Source organism: Cavia porcellus, unplaced genomic scaffold, assembly GCF_034190915.1.
Source record: "Cavia porcellus strain 051 isolate PalLab524CR breed Dunkin Hartley unplaced genomic scaffold, mCavPor4.1 scaffold_16, whole genome shotgun sequence".
NCBI lineage: Eukaryota > Metazoa > Chordata > Mammalia > Rodentia > Caviidae > Cavia > Cavia porcellus.
Window position 1 is genome coordinate 1,988,669 of NW_026947499.1, and position 23,852 is coordinate 2,012,520.

At 56.9% G+C, this 23,852-nt stretch overlaps 1 protein-coding gene across 3 annotated transcripts in view; it reads left to right on the forward strand.

Moving 5' to 3' along the window:
* The window catches only part of Tmem132d (transmembrane protein 132D), a 444,208-nt gene that overhangs the window by 372,097 nt on the left and 48,259 nt on the right, over positions 1–23,852 (forward strand). For all 3 annotated transcript variants that reach the window (XM_063225471.1, XM_063225470.1, XM_063225472.1), the window contains exon 5: positions 9,128–9,271. In XM_063225471.1, the coding sequence (XP_063081541.1) occupies positions 9,128–9,271 (144 nt within the window). The remainder of the gene's footprint in view (positions 1–9,127; positions 9,272–23,852) is intronic.

Here is a 23,852-nt window from a genome sequence, read left to right on the forward strand (position 1 = left end):
AAACCACAACGTGCCCCGTGTATGGTCTCTGCTCCAGGTTCCTGCACATATGTGGCCCCCGCATTACCCCAGTGCGTTGGCAGGCGTAGCCCCATTTTATAGATGAGGAAACTGAGACACGGTGAGGTCACTTGTTTGCCAAGAGTCCCAGAGCAGGCAGGTGTGGGGAACATGTTTCAGGGCCAGCCTCTCTGGCCCTGGACCCTGTACCCTTCACTCTGGGCTCTCCTGCCGCCTCTTAACTACTCAGCATCTCAAATAAATCACACGCTAAGTGCCTGCTGCTCTTTTCTGCCGGGGAGATGAAGACAGATGTGGCATTTGAGCTGAGCCTGGAACTTACTATTTTAGGGACTTTTCAATGGCAAACACCATTGGGACAATAAATTACGATTTGTAAATCTGTGTGCGTCCCTCATGGTGGCACCCATGTGTGCTTCTCCTGGGGAGAAGATCCGAGTCTCCTCCTGCCTCTGCACTGGGCAGGTTTCCCGTTGTCCAGCAAAGCCTGAGTCTGGGAAAACCAAGGCCCCAGGGAGAGGTGAAGACAGGCCTGGAGAGGAGGAGGGGAGGGTGGAGGGTCTGCTGGCCTTCCGTTCCCAGGAAACCACAGTCAGGAAAGCTCAGCGGAAGTCACGTTATGGCCCGGGCTGATTGTGGAGATCGGCCAGAGAGGCCGGCAGCTCACCTCTGCAGACACACGGAACTCTGCCACGAGGGGCCTCGGTGCCCCCAGCCCTACGTAGGCGAGGTGGTAGACCTGGGGGACCTGGCAGGCTCTGGAGACAGCCGGGCTGAGGGAAGGAGCAGCTCCTGAGGGACCCAGAGATGGGCCCGCATGGCGATATGTGAGGGTCTGACACCTCGCCTGGCCCCGACATTTATATTTGACCTTGATCCCAGGTGCAGAGTGTGGATGGCTGTTTCAGGGCACAGTGCTGCAGTGTGAGGAGGTATGTTAGCAGTGGGGGGCCCGGGACTCAGCCTGGGACAAGCGGGCACCCCCGGGCTTGTGTTCTGCTCTTAGGGTGGGTGCTGCATAAGGAAACCAGGCAGAGAAACACAGGGCACATCGCCACAGGCACAGTGCTGTCTGGGGTGGCCCGGGGGGGGGGGCTCCTTTCTAGGGGTGCACAGGATGGGGAGAGGCTCCTCCTCAGTGCCTGACCAGGGCTGGGAGTCTCTCAAAGGCCCCCTCTGTCCCCTATCTCAGGGTCCCTGACGTCTCTGCACCGGGCAGCAGACTGGACAACTTGCACGTGGCCTCTGTGGCCTGTACCTCTGCACGGCACACAGCTGGGTTCCAGGACAAGGGACCCGAGAGGAAGCCAGGGGTGGCCATGCCACCGCTTGCCACGGCATGGTGCCACCTCCCCTGTGGCCAAACCCAGACATGGGGGTGAGGGGAGCCGGGCTGCGGGGTCCAAACCACCCAGGGATGAAGACATTGTCCCTGCCTGCCACGTCTCCGAGGTGTAATTGAGAAACCAAATTCGTGTTTGAAGTACACGAGGTGGTGTTTTGATTACACTAAGATCTGACAGATCCAGCACCTCACATAGTTCTTGGTTTGCAGGAGAGCATTTGAGGTCCTTGCTCGCTCGCCCGCTCAGCGAATTTCAAGCCTGGAGCTCCCCCATTTCATTCCCTTTAACCGCCCCTCCCGGCCACTCATGATGCCTGGACAGTGTTTGCGTCCCTGGTCCTCCCCTCCTTTCCCCTTCTGTGGCTGTTTCCACGCTTTCTCCTTCTGGTTCCTGTACGCGCGGTCACACAGCCTCTGCCCACCAGCATGATGTGATCTCCAGAAGCAGCAGCTCCTGGACATTCTTGGTGGAGAAACTCCAGCCAGAGCACCCACCCTCACCAAGGGTGAGTGCACACCTCACCGCGCCCAGTGCAGGTGCAGGAGATGGCATCTGAACCGCCACGAGGAGGAAGTGTCCCAAGCATGGCTTTGCCAGGAGGGGAAAACCAGCCTTTTTAACCCCGTCCAGAGGTTTACTGACGTTGCCCGCAGGGAACAAACATGGGGATTCAGGAGGGGGCTTTCTATGGAGTCTCATACAAGCGTAACACTGAATGGTGAGCGTATGTGACCTCGACAGGATGGTTAGTTCACAGAGGGAAGCCATGTGCCCACCTGCGCACCGAGCACAGACGTGCGGACTCTGTGGCTCATCTCTCCCGCTTCCCCAGAGGCAGAAGAATGAGGCCACGACACGCCACAGCCATTCCACCCAGGCGCAGACGCACTCAGAGACGCAGAGTGGTTTATAAATCTGTGCAACACGGGTGGCGGGCTGACACGTGCATCCCACTTGTGCAAAGAGGCACACCGGTTATTTATGGGCAGGCATAGCGTCACTAATCAGGCCTGGTGTTTCTGTGGCCGCCTCGCAGCTCCCTGCCTAACGCGATATCTGTGAAGGCTCCTTGTCCCCCGTCAGTATGGGCCTCGGTTATTTATTAGAAGAGGGACTAAAGAAGCAAAAGGTGATAAGTCACCATGCTGTTTATTAGGTTATTGATCTTTGCTGGGAAATTAATTTAAAAGATTTAAGAAATCACGCACCATGGAGAAAACACACTAAAGCAGAGGATTCTGCAGGGACAGGACAGGCCTCCCAGCTGGCTTCAGCTGCGGCTGCCCGAGCTCCAGAGAGGAGAGGCCAGGGCGATGGAGAGGACAGGCGGGCTGCTGGCCGCCTGGTACTGGGGGGACAGCTGAGGTTTCAGGACTGAGCAGTCTAGAGCTGTTCTTGAGGCTGGAACCATCGTGTAGTTGTCAGGATACATCAGGTTGTGTCACAGTAACAAGTAGGTCCTGAGTCACATCAGCATAAAACAAGAAAGGGGCAGCTGCTCCTCCAGCTGCCCATGCCACAGGGCAGGGAGGGCCCTGTGCAGGGCCCCAGGCAGCCGGGCTGGCTGGGGCCCAGTCCTTGCGGCTACCCCACCTGGAACCCGCAGAGCCTCAGGGACAGTGGAGAAAGGGATGGGAGAGAGTGGGCGACAGGGCAGAAATGCTTTACACACAAACCTTCAGTTTTGGGGCGAGCGGGAAATTTCCATGTTCCTGCATTTCTGCTAACTGCACAGACCTGGGGACCTCAGAGGGGTGAACTAACTGCACGTTCACAAATCCCCTTGCAGTCACCACGAGCAGAGTCACCAGCGGCCAGCTGGACTGGCCAGGCATCTCTGCTGTCGGGCGCTGCCTGTGCCTCACCGGGGTGGGGGTTCTTGGGTCTTGTCTTTAATTTTTACCCGCACATGCTGTCCCGTGATGGGGAGGGTGCTGGTCTGCGCCAGGCATCTGCCTTGAGCTAAGCGATGTATTTATTTTTCCATGGAGCCTAAATTCCCGCCCTCACAGTCCCTTGACATTTGATGTCTGAGAATTCTTATAAGGTTCCGTTTCTCCCTGTCATCGGGAAGTGGGGCTGACGGCACGGGTCACAGAATGCCAGTGTTATGAAATCTAGATGGAAGCCCAGGAGCAGACTTAGAAGAATATGGCTTTTTGCACCACCAGGGAAGCTCCAGCGTGCCCGGGGTGGACGTATGGACTGGGGGACTGGTCACAGCTGGCCACGGGGTTTCCCTCCCCATCTCAGAGCTCTACTGCCCCCTCTCAGCTTCCCTAGTTAGACGTGCCCCACCCACTTCTAGACTCTGTGGACCTGAGCGGCCACTGAGGAAGGACCCGTTTCTCAGGCTCAGACTGTGTGCAGACCGTGCATGAGCCCGCAGAGCCCCTGCCTGGTTCTGGCTGACACAGGCTCAGCAGGGCTGCGGCTGGAATCTCTCACCCCTGAGGAGCCCTGTCCGCTGAGGCAAGCAGGTACACATGCGGTCATCTCCGAGGAAGATCCCAGGCTGATACCGCAGTGCTCAGAACTGAATGTCACCATGGAGATGCGCTGAAGAGCAGGTGGACATCATGAGAAGTAGCCCAAGTGACTATGCATTCATTTATTATTTCTCTTTTGTTTGCTTGGATCAGATTTTTGACAGTCGCATGTCATTTCATGGAGGGCACATGTTCTGATAACTGCGTGGTCACTGGGTAAAAGTGTTACCACCCAAATGCTACAGATTGCACTGCCCCACCCAGGCCAAGATGGCTGCGACCATCGATTCCTGACGTCCACCTGTGAGACTCCCGCCATGCCACGTACGTGCTCGTTGCCAAGGTTCCTTATGCAGCGCAGTAGCGTGTACCTGGCACTGCCAACTTGGGAGGAAGAAATAAGAACTTGGTGGATCCACAGGAGCTCATGGAGGTAGGACACCAGCGCCCCAGTGGTCAGCCCTGTCCTGTGGAGCTGTGACTCGGGATACAGGCTCATCTCCTGCTGGCTGTGGGCTCCACTCTGTCCTGGCTCAGGGATATCATAGTGTGGTCTTCCCTGTGAGCTCTCAGCTTCCCTGGGTCCCAAGCACAGAGAGAGAATACTTCTGCCCTGAAACCTGCCCTTTGCCTGCTAGTATATGCCTCCCTTCTACAGCCGAGGTCCCTGGCCCCTGGTGTCATCACATTCCCTTGGCCTTCACTGTCCTGGGCATTTCCACCTGAGGGAAGAATTATCCTTCCCCAGGCTGATCCACCTCCACTATTGCCACTTTCCGTGAGCTTTCCTGACCTCCTGGAGGCCCAAGGCCAGGGGTGCAGTGTGGGCACCTGCAGGACCTGCAGCCCAAGGGTTCGTGATCCCAGCTTTCCTTACACGATCAAGTCCCTGGGACACAGCTCACCTACTGTAGCGGGCTGGTAACTGGTGGTCACCCGAAAGCCAGCAGAACTGCATCAGCATGGTGCCGACCATGGACAGCCCACCTGAGGGCAGTAGCCAGCGTGAACAGAAGGCCTGGAGAGGGAGAAGAGCATTGTGGGACTTCCTGTGTGTTGTTGTTTGGAGCCGTTGGTTCTCCTGGAGGAGCTTGTCGTGCTGGATTTCCTGATATGAACTCGGCTGTTATCAGAGGAGCTCGGGACCTTGCTGTTGCTGAGAATGGCTGTGGTTCACTTTGGGGGAGCTCTGGTCCTTACTTTGAACATCACTTCCTGGTTCCAGATGGAAAGATGTGTGTTGTTCAGTCTCCAGGAGAAGCTTGTCATGCTGTTCTCCCTGTTGGAGGAGCTCGGGACCTACTTGTCACTGAGGATGGCTGTGGTCCTTTTCGGGGGAGCCCTGGTCCTAAGTTTGAACCTCATTTCTTGGCTCCGGTGCAGAACCCTCAGCCCGCTGGCACAGACTTTCTGGCTTCCCCCGCCGACCTTTGGGCCTTCCCAGCACAGATCCGTGAAGCAGACTTGTGTGTCATTGTTGTGGGCTGTGGGCCTTCACCTGGACTCATGCAGGACATCCCTGTGGATCCAGGCCCTCGGCTGGATTTCCTTGGGTCTTTAGCGCGTGGATAGAGTTCCTGCACTTTCTTTGTATTTAACTCTGGTGTGATTGTCATAATATAATACTCTAAGCGCATGGAGGTGTCCTCTTTCCCTTCCCGCCCCTGACCACAGCATCTAAGCTTTCCCTTCTGTGCCACACCCTCCCTCTGATTCCAGCAGTGACCTAGCCACGCCCAAACCCTTGTCTCAGGCTCCGCTTAGGGAGCTCAAAGACTTGGGCAGAATACAGATAAGCACAATATTCAATTCAGGAGCCTCCTATTAGGTCGGTAATTGTGAGAGAGCTGAGATTGATGCTGATTAAAGAAATGCAGGCCGCGACTCGAGGAGAGTCCAGAATAAAATCTTAAAAGCAGCCGGCGTTCTTATACCTTCCTGCTCAATTCTACTCATTAATGTGCTTTGTAAGCAAAAGACTTAACTCGGCTTGCATTTTTCTGAAAGGGAAGAGCACAAGCTTTCCCAGAATGAAGGAGGAAGCCGTGACGCAGGTCTCCGATGGCAGGAGCCATCCACCCCAGGACAGCAGCACCGACCCTGGGAGGTGGCACAGGGCCCCCCGGCACCCACTGCCCCCTCGGCACCTGCTGTACTGGGCTCCTGTCTCCCTGGCCTGGAGAGGAACTCGGGCCCCAGGGAGAAAGATCTGCTTATGACAGCGCCAGAGACACCTGTCATCCTAGCCAGGCCGTGGCAGTATGTCTGTCCCTGGTCCCAGGAAGCCTAATACAAAGGAGCAGAGTTTCCCAGAGAAAAAGCAGCCCCACAAACACACACCAAGGGGTGGAGCGGGAGAATCAGCCTCCCTGAGGCTCCTCCAGGGCATTGGATTCAGTGGGGGGCAGACCACGGCTGGTCAGGAAGAGCTCATGCAGGGCACAGGTCAGCAGCATCGCGCCTGGCGTGCAGGGTAACCAGAGGTCCGTGTCCTCGAACACTGAGCTCCCGCAGCCCGGTGTCAAGTGGACACACACCTACAGTCAGCGGTGAGCTGCAGGTGCTGGAGGAGCCTCCAACTTCCCGGGCAGACCCCACGCCGTCCACCTGGGGACGCTGTCTCCAGGGTGTGTGCCTCTGACCTCTGGGATGCTTGTTGAACAGAGGAGCCCTTGATGCAAAGCTTTCTGAGCCTTGTCCTAAAATGTCCTAAAATGAGTGGTCTCCAAAGGAGCTGTGCAAAAAACAGCCAAGAACAATCAAAAAGAAAGGGAGGAAAAAACAGATGTGTTTTTCTCTGCTTGGAAACAATGAACCAATTTAACTTATTGTTTCAGCTGAGACTGAGGGGAAGCGGGGGACCACCCCCTCTCAGGTGGCCGCTGAGGGTGTGATTATCTGTGATAACAATGTCTGCAGAGGGGGCGGGAGAGCCCATTATTTCCCCAGCGGCTGGGTACAAGTTCAAGGTCAGGGTCTCAGGGGCCCAGGCTCCTTTCCGCTGCCCCTGCTGGGTCTCTCCCCCAGAGCTGGCTTCCCCCAGGTACCCCAATGGGGAACAGCTACAGAGCACTGTGTAACATGCAGTCCCCTCAGGTCAGCCTGGAGCAAGAGAAACCACTTGCTCCGCGTCCACACCCCTACACTGCATGTGACTCCCCCCAACCCCGCTGTGTCTGCAGACCCCAGCGTGAGGGGCCGGTGGTAGCTGGGGCTGCCTCCCCCTCCTTGGAAGTGGCCTGAGCTTTGCAAAGCTTTGCTCTTGAATCTGCGGCTCGGGCTCCGTTTCCAGGGGAACCTGTGCTAAGACACAGGTGATCATTTCTCCAGCAGGGTGGGGACAGTCGCTGTATCCCTGTCATGGAAGACAGTGTCTTAGACTCCCAGGAAGGCACCCTGGACCCACTCTAGTGCCTGCTCTGTCCCCTAGACCACGCCCTTCTCTCCTTCTGCCTCCTATAGCTTCTCCAGGTGTCTGAGACACAGAACAAGGCACCACGTGGGCCATGTTCTCAGGCTCAAAGGCACAGTGCATGGTGGCCCAGGGTAGTGCGACTCCTGGGTCTTTGAGGGCTGCATGGGGCCCAGGCATCAGGCTGGTGGCCATGACATAGGGGTCCCAGGTGTGAGCAGGGGCACCCCTCCTGCACCCCTCCGTTCTCCCTGGACCTTGGGTGCAGCCCAATCCCTCCTCTTTCCACGGAGCCGAGCGTGTTACCGTTGCTCTGGGTTTCACTGCTGAGGTGCAGAAGGACTTCCTCCTCCACCATGGCACTCACAGCAGTGTCCCCAAGCCCGAGGTGGATGCGAGGCCTCAGCTCCCCCAGCTGCTTCTCTGCTGCACCGTGAGCCCCTGGGTCCCTGGCGAGAGCATTCCCGTCCACTCCAAAGCTGCCCATTCCTTTCCGTCTGCCCTCGAGGTCAGAGCAAAAAATCCACACGTGGGCTTCTTCCTTCCCAGAGGCAGCGGGAAGCAGCCTCCTATACGGATTGTGTCCCCTCCTGTGTTTTTAGTCTGTTTTTACCCAAAATACAAGGAAATGGAGCTGAGAACTCAGAGGGGAAATGGCAGAATGTGTGGGGTCCCTGGTGTCCGGAGGGGAGAGGCTGCTTGTGCGTAAGAGGCAGGGCTGAGTGAGGAGAGAGGGGACCTGCTGTGGGGACGCTAAACATCTTCACTTCCTGCTGCCATAGCCCACACAGCACACTGCACCCTAACGACCCTCAGACTCGCACTCTGAGCAAGGATGGCGACCGTGGCCGGGTCAGCGATCAGCGCCCCCACCCGCCACAGTACAGTGCAGGCTTGCCGAGGCTCTGCCAGCGGTGTGGGTTTCTCCCGAGAAGCGCACATGGTGTGAGAGCAGATGCCCTTGGGACGCCCAGCAAGGGATGGCCTGGGACCCAACAAAGCACACACTGTGCTCAAGGGCTCAGGAGGCATGACCACTCGGAGTTTGCGAGGTGCTGGGACTTGGTTCTTTACGCAAGAGAGGACTCGGAGTCAGGCCCACTTCCTGGATCTTGGGGCTCAGTTTTCTCCTTGTACAAATCGGGCTCTTGGGAAGCAATGACAGGGATCTCACTCCGTCCTACAGGGTCCTAGAGGACACAGCCACGCTGTCCATCACCTGTAGCAGGCAGACCTAGCCAGGGACAGAGATACAGCCTGCAGGGCCCTGGGTGCAGAGGACGGTCACAACGTTGTGGATTTGGCCAGTGCAAACCCAGCTGTGCTGGGGCTGCGGGTGGGAGAGGGGCCAGGTCCTCAGCTGTGGCCTCCCTGGGAAATCATGTCATGAGCTGATGCAAGTTTTCCGGTGTGTGTGCACTTCACATGCGTGTATCACCTCGGCGGGGCTGTGAGGCTGTCACCGTGGTGACTTAGGTGTGCAGAGGCCAGGACTGGAGAGCCAGGCACCCTCGGGGAGACAGGGATTGTGGGCTGTGCGGCAGGGCCTCACACGTCTTCTGCCATCTCCTACACTCCACAGGGTGCGAGACCACATGGCTAAGCTAAGCTTCTCTCAGCTCCTGAGCCCTCAAGCACAGCATGCTTTGCCGCCCTTCACTGCCAGGTCCAGTCCTCACCTTGTCCCCTGCAGGACACAGGAGAGCTGAGGCTCTGTGGCTGTCCTGGTCTCAGCATCTCCAGGCCCCATGAGAGGCTGCTCGCTGCCCGGGGAGGCCGGGCCGGCCGGCTGTACCATCTCCGGGCTGGCGGCTCTGTCCCCTGCGGGCTGTGACCGGACGGTGTCTCTGCTCTTGCAGGAGGCGGAGATCCTGAACACGGCCGTCCTCACGGGGAAGACGGTGGCCGTGCCAGTGAAGGTGGTGTCCGTGGAGGAGGACGGCACGGTGACGGGGCTGCTGGAGTCGGTGGAGTGCAGGTCGTCAGACGAAGATGTGGTGAAGGCAAGTTGGTGCATGCAGGAGCCCGTGTCCTGCACGCTGGGGGCCCTGTGGTCACCTGCGTCCCTCCTGGCCAGGTCTGAGAAATCAGAGACCCCGGTGCCAGGCCTGTGCCTCAGCCTTGGGTACCCGGTGCCTTGGCACCTTCCCAGCCCAGGAGGTGTTCCCAGGGCTCAGGGCAGGAACTCACACCCCACTGATGTGGCCAGTGTGGCCGCACGGCTATACTGGACACGCTCCGTGGTGAAAGGGTGTGTGAAATCCCAGGGCACTCAAGGGTGCAGCCAGCCTGGCCCCGGCTTATGGACCCGACTGGGAGAGAAGGGACTGCGGTCCCCGCCGGTCACCATCCCCACAGCTCCGTGCCAGGCAGGGACACGGGCACCTGCTCTCCCTCTCGCATGGCCCTGTGACTCCATCCTCCCAGCCTCCCCATTCCCTTCTTAAATTGGTTGCAGGGGACTCAAAGCACAGCAGACAGCGAGGTGTGGGGGCCGGAAGGCAGGAGGAGGACGGGTTCCTCCAGTGCTGTCTCCCGCCATAGGCTGGGCTGCAGAGCCCAGCTCAGGCTGGATGTGGGTGGATGAGGGCTCCAGGGGAGCAGAGCCCAGCAGCTCGCCGGCCAGGAAGAGGCTCCCAAAGTCCTTCTCCCTGCCTCGAGTCACAAGAAGTTCTGGAGGCTCCCGCACCAAAATCAGAATTAACACCACACTAAAATGCACTCAGGGAAGCCCAGATGAACTGATCCCTCCACAGGTGTCCCTGCAGAATCTCCAGCACACGCCCAGGCGTGGAGGATCTGTGGTGTACAAACCATTCTGGTGTAGCTGCCGTTCCCTTTGCAGGGAGGAAGGGGGAGCTGTGCATGCATGCATGCGCACATACACGTACGTCTCATCCCCATCGTGTGCACAGAGCTGTAGATACGCATCTTGTGCTCCCCTCACCCCCAGCACCCCTCGTAACAGTCTCCTGGGTCTGGTTTTGTAAATGTGGTCTCCTCCGGAGAGAAGGGACGTGGCTGCTTCACCTGCCTCACCTCACCCCTAACCACAAGCCCCGAACACCTCTGCGTCCCCCACCCTAAGTGCTGGCATCACAGGGATACCCTTTCAGTGAGGAGCGTGTGCTCACAGGTTATCCCTGCACACGTGTGTGCATCTGTACACTCATATGTGTCACTGGAAAGGTGGTTTTGAGCAAGGATCTAGTCTGGCAGACACAGGAGTCAAGGCAAGATGGGCAAGCCAGCATCCCTGCGGTGGGGACACCTGGCACACGTGAGGGGCACAGGTGGCACCCGGTGGGCTGTGCTGTTATGGGGGCCCTGGTCCCATGCGGGTTCCCTGTCACGGCTGCTGAGCCCTCCAGAGGAAGTGGCCTGCGACCCTGGGAGTTCACCACCTTGCCGTTCTGCGGCATGTCCCCCCCAAGTGTCCCTGGGCTATAATCAGCCCAGGCAGGCTGGCTGCCCCTTGCAGCTCCCAGGGAAAGTCACTTCAGGGGCCCCGAGACACACGCCTCCTCCTTGGTCACAGCCGCGGTGCTGCCCCTGGTCCTCTGTGGACCAGTGTAGCTCTACCTGAGGTGCAGAGCCAACGTCTCACGTCACCCAGGGGGAGAAGCTGCCGCACCGCGAGCCTGCGTGACCTGCAGCCGGTCAGGTGCTGGTTGACCGAGGCCGGCCTCATCTGTCTGCTGGGGGCAGGTGGGGTGTCCCCAAAGGCGTCCTGTGCTCAGAGGCCGGGCTTGTGGAAGGTGACTGGCCCCGGGGGGGCGCTCTAGCCGGCTTGCTGGTAGGGGTGTGGCCTGCAGAGGACGGTGCATGGTAGTCCCAGGCTCCGCCTTCTCTCTGCCTCCTGCCACTGTGCCCTGAGCAGCTCTCCGCTGCCAGCCCCTCCGGCGTGGCAAGTGTTTCTGTGTTTAAACCACTGAGGACAGATTGAAACCACAGCCCAATGAACGTCTCCTCCTTTAACCTGTGGGGTCGGATATTTGTCCCAGTGACAAAGGAAGTGGCTAAGACAGTGGTCACCCAGCTGCGTCCTCCATCAGGCCAACCCAGACTTCTGTGCAAGGCAATGGTGGAGCCCCAGGAGGAAGACCAAAGGGCCCGAGTGCCCCCAGTCCCTGGCCCCAGGTCTGGCTCCGGTCTGCTGGACAGTGTGAGTTGGTCCCCAGAGTGGGGGACACACAGTGGGGGGAAGCAGCTGTGTTGTAAAGAGCACGGGGGTGCGGGGAAGGCTGGGCCACGGGGCCCTTAGTCAGCCCACATACCCAGGAAGACACCCAGGGAGGGGTTCAGGTCACGGCAGGGGCCATGGTCCCATCGGTGATGTTGGGGGCTCCCCTGGGCCCAGCAGAGAGGAGAAAGCAGGGGTGGGTAGTGTTCAAGGGGAGCAGAGACTGGGAAGGGAGAGTGGAGCAGAGCTGTGACAGGGTTCCCCTGATGCTCCGGCCAGTGAGGCTGGTGGATAAGGCAGGGCAGGAGGTGCACGGCGGTACCCTGGGTGAGGGCTGCGCCCGGGCTGGATGGACTGGGAACAGGGACGTTCGTCAGAACAGTGGATTCCAGAGGGAATCCACCGAGCATGCAAGACCTTGGGACCCTGTGGACCCCGTACCACACGCCAGAGCCCCCTCACTGGAGCAGCCGGGAAGCCGGCCTGCCACTCACAGGCTGAGCACTTGTGTGCCCCTCTGGGTTGCCTCTGAGACTCGGAAGGAGCCGGTGCTGCTGCTGCCAGGAGTTACCTGCTGTACCCCGCATACCCGCAGAGGAAGACCAGCTCACTGGGTGCCACCACGCTCGGAGAAACCACGCAGCGGGCCTGGCGTGCGTTCCTGGCTCCCGGACACTGGATATGGTGCAGTTTTCAAAAGAGAGTGTCCTCCCCAACCCGAGGCTCAGGAGGACAGGGTAGTGACCACAGGGAGCGCCAGGGAGGCCTGCAGGAAGAAAAGGATAGGTCCCGACGCCCGCGCGGTGGTCTCCTCGGAGTGGCTCCCGGCTTTGCAGGAGATGAAGTGTGTTTCACATCAGTTGGTTTACACAGGATGACTGAAATACAGTGAGCACTTCTATTTCTTAAAAATTACCACAGTGAAAGAGAATGGTGCTAATCCCTTCAAAGTCCTCCTCCCTCCGAGCACACTTACCCCCCTGCTCCGGAGTCCTCGTCCCTGAGTGTCTTTACCAGTTGTGATCAAAAACATGGTGAACCGTGCTGCCAGCTGCCATCTAAGGGCAAGGCAGACTTGTAAAACAGGGCACCACGTCCTCCTCCGCTTTATCCACCGGGCCTAACTTTGGGTGATGTGTGGCTGTTCCCCAAAGTCAAATGACCACGGAAGGGGAATGTTTCTGTTTTCCTGAAGAGGTCTCATGTAGCCCAGGCCGGCCCTGAGCTCACAGTGATCCTCCTGCCTCAGCCTCCCGAGCGCTGGGATGGACATATCAAATCGAGGAGCCCGTGTTAAAGAGATTCATGGCAGTGCGTCTTTTCCTGTAGTAAATGTAATTTAAACATTCACTGTTATTTCTAGATTACATCTTGCGTTTATTGGAATGTTTATTAAATAACATACATCTAGCTTATCCAACTGTGATTTACTGGTTAGTGAGGACCAAACTTAATTTAAAAAGTAGTCGGCGTAAAGAAACAGGTTTGTAAATAATCACACAGGTGCTGCATGGATGGTGATAAGTGGAGGGGCAGGCCGGGGTCTGCCTCGGTGGCACAGCACCTGCCTGGAAAGTGCCAGGTCCTGAGTTCGATTTCTGGCATTAAAAAAAAGGACAAAAGAAGAGGACATTGTGGGTGTCACAAGCAAGGACAGGTCAGCTGTTCTTGGAAATGAGCAGACGTTTTGTGAGGAGTTGGAGCTGGCCCCAGAGGACGCATGAGCGCATTACGGGGCTGTCTGCTGCTGTGTCCTTTCTCAGGAGGAGGACTGTCTAGGTCGTCGTGCTAGCTGTGGCCACACGAGGTTCAGGAGAGAAGCATCTCCCTTGATGGCGCACCCGTTGCTTTTGGGGAAACCAGTGGCCCTGGGCAGGACTAGGAAAGCACTGACAGCCTGCGTTAGGGTTTTGTCATTTTGTTTGGTGCGCGGGGTCCAACCCAGGGCCTCGCACGTGGACAGCGCCCTGGGCCACACCCCAGCCCTGCGCCGACTTAAGCCATAGGATTCCAGACCTTGGCATCCTTTCTTCCCTGCTGGGCAGCACCAGCCCTGGACACCCTCAGCCCAAGCCTCTGCCTTGCCCAGCTTTACCTCCCTTACCAGAAGCTGCCACCCTATTTTTAGGGTTCCAGGTCCAGGCTCCTCCCAGCTCCGGGCTCCACAGTCCAGGGGCCTCTCTGTCCCCAGCTAGCAGGGCTGGGAGAGGACAGAAACTCATGAATGGGGCTCGCTGGACCCCTGCCCACCTCCCCCGTCGGAGCACAGGTGCAGGCTCTTACTTAGCTGCAGAGGAGGGGGTCTAACAGAGCGGGGCTGGAGAGCCCCGAGGAGCTAACTATTTGCATTAAACTGGAACTTGCCGTTGAAGACATGCGATGTATTCATGATTCCGCTCGTTTTGGTAACGTGAAACTGTTGCGTCTAGATGTGTTAAGAGTTTGTTAATGTTGTGAATCTTCAACGTAGGGAATCAATACTGAAGAAATAAGATTATTCCTTTTGCGATGGATTTGCGGTGGCTGCTGACTCACAAGTGATGATAAGAATGTCTGCTCATACTTCTCTGCTCCGGTCCCGGTACGAGCTTACATGACAGATTGGGAAACTGAGGCATACAGAGGTCAGTGACCTGCAGGAAAGGCTGGAGACGCACAGAGGGAGCCTCGCGTCACCAGCAAGGCTCTGTGCCATCTGTTGGTGCTGACCCTAGGTGGGCCAGCACGAGGTTGGCACAGGCAGCGTGTGCGTGACCTGGCCCACTCTGGGCTCCTCCCGCTGCCGAGTCCGGAAGCCCAGGCAGGCTCCCGGCTGGGCTGAGGGGTGACAGCTGTGCAACTCAGTTTAGGGGTTGTCGTGTGACTTTCTTGTCACTGAAACACAGTATCTGATACTTACCAATTAAAGGAGGGGAGGGTTCCACGGCTCAGAGTCTGTAGAGGTTTCGGTCCGTGTTAGGACGGATGGAAGGCAGCATGGAGAGCTCCTGGCATGGCAGCAGGAGGCAGACAGGGACGAAGGGAGGGAGGCGGACCCGTCAAGGCCGCGCCCCTATGCCCCTGCTCCTCCAAGCAGGTGTCACCTCCCAATACACCTTCAGCTGTAAACTCATCCACGGACTAAGCCAGTGCTGAATACCATCCCCTACTAGGTCCAACAATGACCCCCAATCTCCACTACAATACAGGAGGCTCTGAGGGGACACCTAGTTACAAAGCATAACACATTTTTCCATGGTGCTGTCAAAGCAACATCTCTTCTGGAAGACAAGCGTATTCCAGGATCTCAGGGCTGTATCAGAATATGTGCACCATGTTTCAGTGCAAAAGTGCTTGAATTCAGTACCAGAGAGCAAAGCGGATCTCAACACATGGGAGGCTGAGGCAGGAGGACTGCTGAGAGTTCGAGACCAGCCTGGGCTACGTAGTAAGTGCAAAGCCAGCCTGAGCTGCATAGAGACCCTGTCTCAAAGAAAATAAGACAAGAAAGAGAAAAGCAGTGAAGGATTGATGGACAGATGATACGGGTGAGGGTGGATACCCAGATAATAGCTGGTGGAGACGTAGGTGGGTGGATAGAAAAACATCGGTAATAGATGGTGCACATAAGCATAGATCAGTGAGAGATGGCAAATGGAACACCCACAGATGATAATCCACGATGGATCATGGGTGACAGAACCAGGGATAATCCAGGGACTCCTCCAGCAAGCCCGTCTCCAGGGGAAACAGCCAGGTACGTCACACAGGAGGGCTTTGAAATCACAGCCCTTTGCACTGAACTGGACCCTACTCTCCGTGAGAGCAGATAACAAAATCTTTGTCCCTCTGAAAGCACAGGAATTCTTCTCCAGCCCCAGGGGTCCTGTGTGCCCCGGACGGCTGCCCGCCCTCCCGTCTGCTTCTGGGCCGCAGTGCCAGGGGCGGCGGATCCTTTGTGCTTCAGGTAGAACTGGGAATTACAGCTTTCAAGTTCAATTCAGAGAATGTTCTGTAATTTTAAAAAATAAATAGGTTCAGCCCAGGTCCAACCCGGCTCACATTAATTGCTTTTAGACTTGAGGTCCATTGTCATAATTTCTACCTCGGAGCAGTTCGGTTTGTTTAGCAAATTAGTACTATCTTTTCTCCTGAGGAGCTCAGCTGCAGGTCACTCAGGTCTCTGGGATTCTCAAACCCAGAGCTTGACGCAAAAGACACCCTGCCCTTCGCCCTGCCTGCCCGCCTGCTCCCCCTGGAATCCATCCTGATGCATTTCTGATGAAACAGAAAGAGCCATTGTATAAGGAAAGGGAAGTGTGCCCAGGCTGGCCTGAGCTCAGGACCTCGGCTGCATTAACAAATCCCAGAGATCCCAGGCAGGGGCAGGAGCCGGTCTGGAGAGTAGAGCCCAGCCTCAGGTGCAGGATGGCAGATGGGTCCCCTCCTAGGAGCGTAGACCCCAGCTTCCCGTCCAGTTGGGACAGCCCCCTGGAGACTCAGCCATGAAGGCTGCCTGTCCTTGCCTGAGATGCCCTCCCCAGCCTGAAATCCACCCCTCAGTCCTCAGATCCCCAGCCCAGCCTAGGATCCCTGCCCCAGTCCTGAAATCCCCAGCCCAGCCCCTCTGGATGAGCAGGGCAGGTTCCTAGGGCGTGTGACAGAGCCCAGCTATGGCAGGATGCTGACAGGCACCCCATCTTTGGATACAGCCTGGGCACAGCCTGGCGTGGGGCACACTGACAGCCCGCCTAGTGTTTCAGTGCACACGTGTGCACGCACACACACACCCAGCACTCTGGACATGTGATCAATTTCTGGGCTTGATAGGGTAGAGAACTCTGCTGATGAGAGGCCTGAGTTTAGGAGTCCCCGGCCTCTCCGCCTGGCTGCAGCGTCACCGGTGGTGCTGACCTCCCCTCCGGAAATGGAAATGAGAACGGGGTGCCGGTGAACAGGGGCAGGTGTGCATGCCAGCCTCCCCACCTGGCTGTGTCTCCTCGCTTGTGAGGAAGTTCGGTCCCTGGGAAATTTCCCTCTGCAAGAAAAGTGACAGTGTTTGCTCAGGGAGAGATGATGGGGACGTGGGGATTGTTTGATAGCAGGAGTATCTGAACCCCTGTGTGTCCCCGCCCAAGGGAGCAGCCACCCCTCAGCTCCAAGAGGCTTCACTGTGGAAGCCACTTGCTTCCAAGTGGCTTCTCTTTAGCAGCACGGTGACAGTGTCCTCTCCTCCTGCAAGACTGTCCTAGGTACTTTTCTTGTGGCTGAGACACAGTACCTGTCCCCCCAAGTTAAAGGAGGAGAGATTTGTTCTGGCTGACGGTTTGTAGCAGATTCAGTCACCCAGCTTCAAGGCAGGGTGGCACAGCATACAGGAGAGATGGTCCACGACGGGGCAGGGGGCATCGCGGAGGGGAGAGAGTCCACGGTGTGGCTGCAGGAGGCGTAGGCGGGAAATAGGGAGCCTGCCTGCCTTCCGTCCCCTTTATCCCGTCAGGCTGCAAGTCTGTAGATTGGTGCCCTCCACACCCAGGGTGGAGCTTCTGTTTTCCACACCCCGAACTGTGTCAGGCCAGTCTAGCTATCAGAGCCCCTTAATCCCATACCACGTACCCTAATCCAACAGGACACACCCTGATCCAGCCCCTCCCCAAAGCCCCACCTAGGAGTGCGTGAGGCTTGGGGCAGGGGGACATCCAGCTGCGAGCCGTAACAATGGTGCTTCTCAGACACCAGATCTGGCGAGGCCTGGCACTGCCTGGCAGCTCCCGCCATGACTTTAGCTATTCTAAATCAAGTGGGCCTCCCTGCGCCTGCTGCCTTGGGCAGTCCTGTCCCGCCCGCACTGACCCTGACCACATGAGCAGCCTTGACCTTCAGGTACAAACCGGAGAGCTGCAGCTTGAGGTCTGATGAGCCAGTGCACCAGCTTAGCATCTTGGCCCTGCACGGGTCAGGTTCTGTACGGCAGCAGGATCTATAGCTGTCTGTGTGTGATTATGCAGGGACTGACGTGGCTTACAGGATCAGGGGTGGAGAATCCCAGAGCTGCTCAGCTAGGATGGACGCTGAAGAGCAAAGGATTCGAAGATGCAGCCCCAGCCAGAGATCGAAGACCCGGGTGCTCCCTACAGAGCCTGCATGGGATGTGAAAGAGACAGGCCTGGGGTCCAATGTCCCAAGCAAGGGGCGTGCCCGCCGGGAGCCTGGGCTCTCAGAGTGGCACCCTTCCTCCTCCCCTGGCTTTTTAGTCCATCTAGGCTGCAAGTGTGTGGCGTGGTGCTGCCCACATCCGGAGGCGGTCTCTCCTGGTAGTTTGCTGGCCACCGTGCAGGCCTTCTGCAGACAGGCCCAGAACTGTGCTCTGTAAACCTGCGGGGCGGGTCTTAGTCCACTCCAGTGGACAGTGCACGGGTGACAGCCACATCCCTCCAAGGCCCCGTGCTCTCACTCCAGTCTAGTGGGGAGGTCCCCTAGCAAGGCGATGGCGGGGATTAGCAGAAGAGCTGAAGTGTGGGCTTGCAGACTTCAGGGTGGTTTGTCCCAAGGCAGTGGACAAACAGACCCCTGGACAACCTGATCACCTTCTGTGATGGTCTCATTTTTAAAAGCTCAGTCCCCAGATACTTGGTCAAACATTGACCTGCACAGATGCCTCTGTGACGGGATCTCTTTATGGGGTTCATATTTCAGTCAGTGGACTTAGCAAAGATCACGTCGCTCGCAGAGGAGGGGACACCGGTGTGGATGAGATGGTGATTGCTGGGAAGAGGAGATGGAGGGGCAGCGACCTGTGCTGGACATCACATCTTAGGGTAGGAGCTGCAGTGCTCCTGGCGGGATGGACGCTGGGAGAGGGGGGGGAGGGAGAAGGCCAAGGGGCTTCCAATATTCTGGCTTCGAAGACAGGATGGAAAACAGCGCCTGGTGTTTTGTAAGGAAAAAACCCCACATCTGGAGGGGAAATGGAACCCAGTCTGCTTGGAATTGAGAAAGATGTTCCCAGGGAGTTTCCAGTCTGTCCACCCTTCTCCCTGGGACCAGCCTGTCACCTTCTGCCCAGGTCACTGCAGCATCCGCTTCCCAGGGCCTCTTGGCCCTGTTACCCCCACTGCATCCTGTCCTCTGTCTTTAAAGCCCTGCAGAGAAAAGTCCATGCTCCTTCCCCTGCCCGCAGCGCCCCAAATCTGCTGGCCCCTGGCCCTCCACAACCCTGCTCTGAACCATGATCCCTCGCTCAGCATGCTCTGGTGATGCCCGTCTTTCCATGCCTGCTACGCGCCAAGTCCTGGTGACCACGGAGATGTGGGGGATTTGTTCTCTGTGTTTTCGGGCTGCGACCTGCTGCCACTGAAACCGGAAGTGGGTTCTCGGTCACTCACCCTGCCTTGGCTCCACTCCAGCTCTGATGTGGCTGCAGCTTGTGGACCCCCCTTTCACCATCCAGGAGGGCCACTCAGTGGGATTCTGGGGCTCAGCAGTAGCCAGAGAGAGGGTCCCCCGCATATGTGCTTTGTCACCTCTACTTGGGACTCATTTGCTCAAGGTCCATTGGCTAAAACCAGGATGGAGGGAGGAGGCAGAGATTTGCCTCCTGGTGGGGAGATGAGCGAGGCTCCTGCCACGTGGCGAGTGCACGTGACACAGGACGGCAAGTGCTTGGTGTGGCTGTCTTTGTACCCAGTACCCCACGTACGCTGGACTCGTCACAGTGCTGGGGTGTCCTGCGTCTTCCAACCTTTGTTCAAAGATCACCTCAGGGTGGCCGGTGCTGTTTGTCACGTTCAACACTCTGGATCTGCTGGCCCTGATTTTCTCTCCGTAATATGCATCAGTTTCCAGGGTATGGTGCAGATGGTTTATTGGAGGGATCGGTCACTGCCTCTCGTAGACCTCAGTATGGGGCGGGCCCCCTGGGGAGAGCCCGTTCTTGTTTGTTTTACTGAGGGACACGCACCCCCAGCTCCCCGAGGTCTCAGGAAACATTCACTGGGCCTGCCGTACATATTTAGATGTCTTTAAATGAACGCACGCAGCCACTCTGGAGCCTCTTAGCTGTAACTGCATGTTATTAAATATAATTTTTCTTTTTTTCCATTATTTCCTGCCTCACCAATTCTGGTTTTGCCAAACCTGGTACTTTTCAGGACTAAGATGTGGTGAGGAATTTCCAGGCTCCCCGCCTCGTGGACAAGAAGGTTCTGGTCAGAGCCTTCAGTCAGGACGCCCAAGGGCCAAAGCCTCCCTTTCAGCAGGCTTGAGGGGACCGGGCCATCCCCAGGTCGCAGCTCTCGTAAATCCATCTCCGTGCCTGGCACTGCGAGACTGGGTGACACCCACGGTGGGTGTCAAAGGACAGGGTCCTGGTCCTAAGCTCACCCCGGCACTGGAGCCAGCCGGGCCTCTGTCCTTGGCTAGAATGGATTTTAGTTTAGTTCTGGGTCATCACCGAGCGAGTGAGACGGTGCCCCACGCCCAGGCTCCCAGGCCACCCACCCCAGGGCAGAGCTGGGCAGCAGGGTCCTGCATGTTCTGGCCTATCCACGTGCTCGCCCAGCTTCTGCCACATCCTTGGCTGGAGGAGTTCCGAGGTCACCAGAAGCTGACACTGTGGATTCTACACTGGCCATGGCAGTTCAGTGGTGGCCTCTGTTCTGTTCTTCTGTGTGAAAAGCTCATGCAGAGAGAGAGCTTGGGAGAAGAGCCCGATAATGGGGGAGATTCACCCACCATCTACCCACTGAGCACCCATGCATGCAAAAGGCCGGCCAGGAGCTACTGCCCTTGGGGCATGGCCGTGCACTGCTGCTGCTCCAAGTGGCCCCTGAGAGGGGTCCTCTCTGTGCTCCTACAGGGCTCAGCCAAAGGAATGGTGGCCAGGTCCCTGGCTGGGGGAGTGGGACCATGTCAGGCCACACAGGAGATGCTGGGACAGCTCCAGAGCACCATAGCACCATCAGAGGAACGTCCAGGCTGTGGCACACCCTGCAGGACCCTGCCCACCCCTGCCATGGCTTCACTAAATCCGGACAAAGTTTGCTCATGAGAACGTTGTATTTTGAAAGCTAAGAGAACACGTGTGATGTCTTGCGAGGCCACAGCCAGGGAGCTGAAGCCCGTGCCCTAGCTCCCCAGGGCCACCCCACGTCCTCCACACACGTGTTGTACATGGGACACACACACGGTTTGGTCTATGTAAAAATTGCTAATTTTAAGCACAAGCAGCCTGGGCAAAGGAAGCTAGGATGTTAGTGACACTGACGTGGGTGGACCACACACCGCTGCTGCTATGACAGTCACGGACTCCGGAAGTGAGGGCAGCTGGCTTGGTCAGCAGCAGGACGGTCAGTCAGCCTCAGTCTCGTGCACACTGCAGTTCACGTGCCTGTAAATGACTGTCTCGTGGATTCTTTTCATTTAAAAATAGTTAGGAGGCAGCTAAGACAATCCAGGCACTAAATATCAGGGCGCTGTCAGCACCAGAGGAATAAATAAATCCTGAGTCCCAGGACCAAGTCCTGGGCTCCTGTTCCTCCCACGAGTATGATGTGATCGCCTCAGGTGGCCCACGCACTGCCTTGGGCCAGTGTCTCACTAGGGGAGCTCAAGATTTCTGGTCCCATTTTGACTAAAATGAATGTGTATTTCTCTCTTTATTTGAACCGTGATTTAACATTACTCCAAAATGCAAGCAATTTGAATGCTCTAGCCTTTCTCCAGAACCTGAAAAAAATAAAGAAGAAACCTGGAACAAAATAACAAATTTTTAATCACCTCTCCAGTATGCCCAGCCAAGCATTTCGGGAGTGGCGGGGGCAGTCCATTAGGCAGAACTAAAACTGCTTTCTCAATGTGCAATCTATGCATTCCTTATCATGGATATTCATAAAAGTGGCCCGTGCAGCTACATCTCAGGTCCTAAATGGGAAGCGACAGCCTCCGAATTAGCTACAGAAGTGGCATTACCCAGACAGAAGGAACCAGGGGGGTTTGCAGAGTGAACACGGCACGGGGAGAAATCACTGGCAGGCTGGGCTGATGCTGCCTGAGACACAGGAGCCGGGTGCCCAGGAGCTCGTCCACGTGTCCGACGGGGTTCCCCCCCAGCTGGAAATCTTCAGTAAGGAGAGAAGATAAAACAGGTTTTGGTCTCCCTGCAACAGCCAGCTAGATGAAGGCTAGGGAATATCCATGAGAAATAACCTGTCCTTAGGGAACAAGCCAGCTTGTGAATTTGAGGTGCAAGACCAGAGGGATGTCCCAGAGTACCAGACATCACCCCGAGTCTCAAAAGGAGTTTTCCATACAACAGCTCCAGCAGAAGGCCATCGTGGGGGTCGAGCCTCATTACTCTTCTGCCCACAAATACTCCCCGGAACGATTCACTTGCTCTGTGTGTGACCCACGCCTGGGTCTGCGGGCGAAGGAGCTGCCCTCCGGGGAACCCTGCTGCCAGCCCTGCCCAGGGCACCTCATCTTTTATTTATTCACAGTTTGCAGGTGATGAGGGCATTGGGGCGCAGCTCGCCCTCCGCCTTACCCCTGACCTGCGTGGTGCAGCTCTAAATGAGAAGGGACCTCGGAGAATTCATGATTATTCATGAAAAAGTCAGCTTCGGGCGCCCAATTAGGACCCGGCCGTGGTCCAGCAGGGCGCCCCAGGTTGTGCCTGACCACCCCACGGCACGGAGAGGGATGCGAGCACTCCTCCAGCTGCATGCAGTGGGAGCCTCATTCGGTGAATCAGAAGTGCAGGGAATGCAGCAGAGCTAGGAGGTCTATGCTTTGCTTGGAGGAAGGCTTTGAGGGTATCTTTGTGATACTAGTAGACATGATGGCAAACAAATGCATGGAAATTATATATCCAGAGGAGCAATCCTGAGAAGGAAAATGGATTCATTCCTCCCACAAATGCTTCCTCAATCTCCTGCCTCTGCTCCACCTCTAGAGACAGAGGAAATACAGACGTAAACAAAAACATGAAGGAAGGTCTCTTGCATTCTAAGAGGGGAGTTAGCAGGTCTACAGGAGGCTGGATAGCGGCTCTGTGTTATCAGAGCTGCCCTGGCTTCTCAGCCACGCCCTCCAGACTATCCTCATCGTCACATGATGGCTGCCACAGCGCGTCAGCACACAGTCATGTCTCACAGTTACGGTTTCATCCTGACGATAGCAGATACTGTGTCTGACTCTCCTACACTACACTGAAGTGCAGGATGAATGCGGTCTCATGTGGTGATTCTCCAAGTAGAGCCCCTAGACAAGGAGTGTCAGTGTCACAGAGAAGTGACAGAAATACAGATCCTTGCACCCATCCTTAACCTACCTAGCCAGAAACCCCTGTGGTAAAGAAGCTGTTCCGATGACTTGCTTCATTTCAAAGTGTGAAAGCCAGAACCTGGAGAAAACATTACTGAGTAAAAAGCTTCCAGTTTGGGCAAAGATAGATGTGAGCCGTAGCTGGCTCCCTTGAGCCAAAGCAAGTGTCCAGCGCTAGGACCCAAGCCCCACCCTCAGTCGTAAGCTGCCTGATTTCAGGAAGAAAACGAACCTCTCTGGGGCGTGTTGGTCCATGCGGTGGCCGAGGCTGTGCAGGCTGAGCAGAGGTTAGGCAGCATGGAGCTCACTCTGGTGGCTCCCCACCAGGCGACATCTGGGTGCAGAGGGGGGCTGCGACTGGCATCTGGTGGGCAGAGGGCTGGAGGACACTGCACAGACTAAGAGACCTCAGGTGGCTCCCCGGAACTAGGCTCTGCAGCCCCAAATGTACCCTCCCTGTGCCAAGGTGGGTGTACTCTGCGTTAGAACTGGAAGGCGTAGGGGCTGGGGATTTAGCTCAGCGGCATAAGCGCCTGCCTTGCAAGCAGGCAGTCGTGAGTTCGATCCTCGGTACCAATAAAAAGGAAAAAGACAAAACAAAAAAAAAAAAAAAAAAGAACTGGAAGGCGTCTCACAACCTGGGACCTCATGACACCCCGGACTCAGTGCAGGAAGCAGGGCATAGCGTCCCCAAGCAGGCCGCATTCCTCAGGAGCCGGAGATCCAGAGGCCTGAAGGTGGTTGCAGTCCTGGCAGGAGACGAGACTCAGAGAAACGAGGGCTGGGGGTTTCCTCAGAGGAAGGCTGAAAGTGTGTGCCATGTACACAGCCTGTAACACACACAGGATCACCATGTCCCATGCCTCAGTGCGGCTGCCGTGGAAGGGGCCTTCTGCAGTGGAAGTCCTCACGGTGACCCTTAGCTCCCGCTGACACTGATCTCACCCTCAAAGGGGACACGCGCGCTCCCCAAGAAGGGCCACAACTTTCTCCCTCTGAAGTCTTCGTCCTAGCTCAGTGACTGCTGCTGCGATCTTTACCTTTTGCAAAAGCCGAGTTGTTTTGGAGAATGTTGGAGAAGACCAGAAGGAAAGGACTTA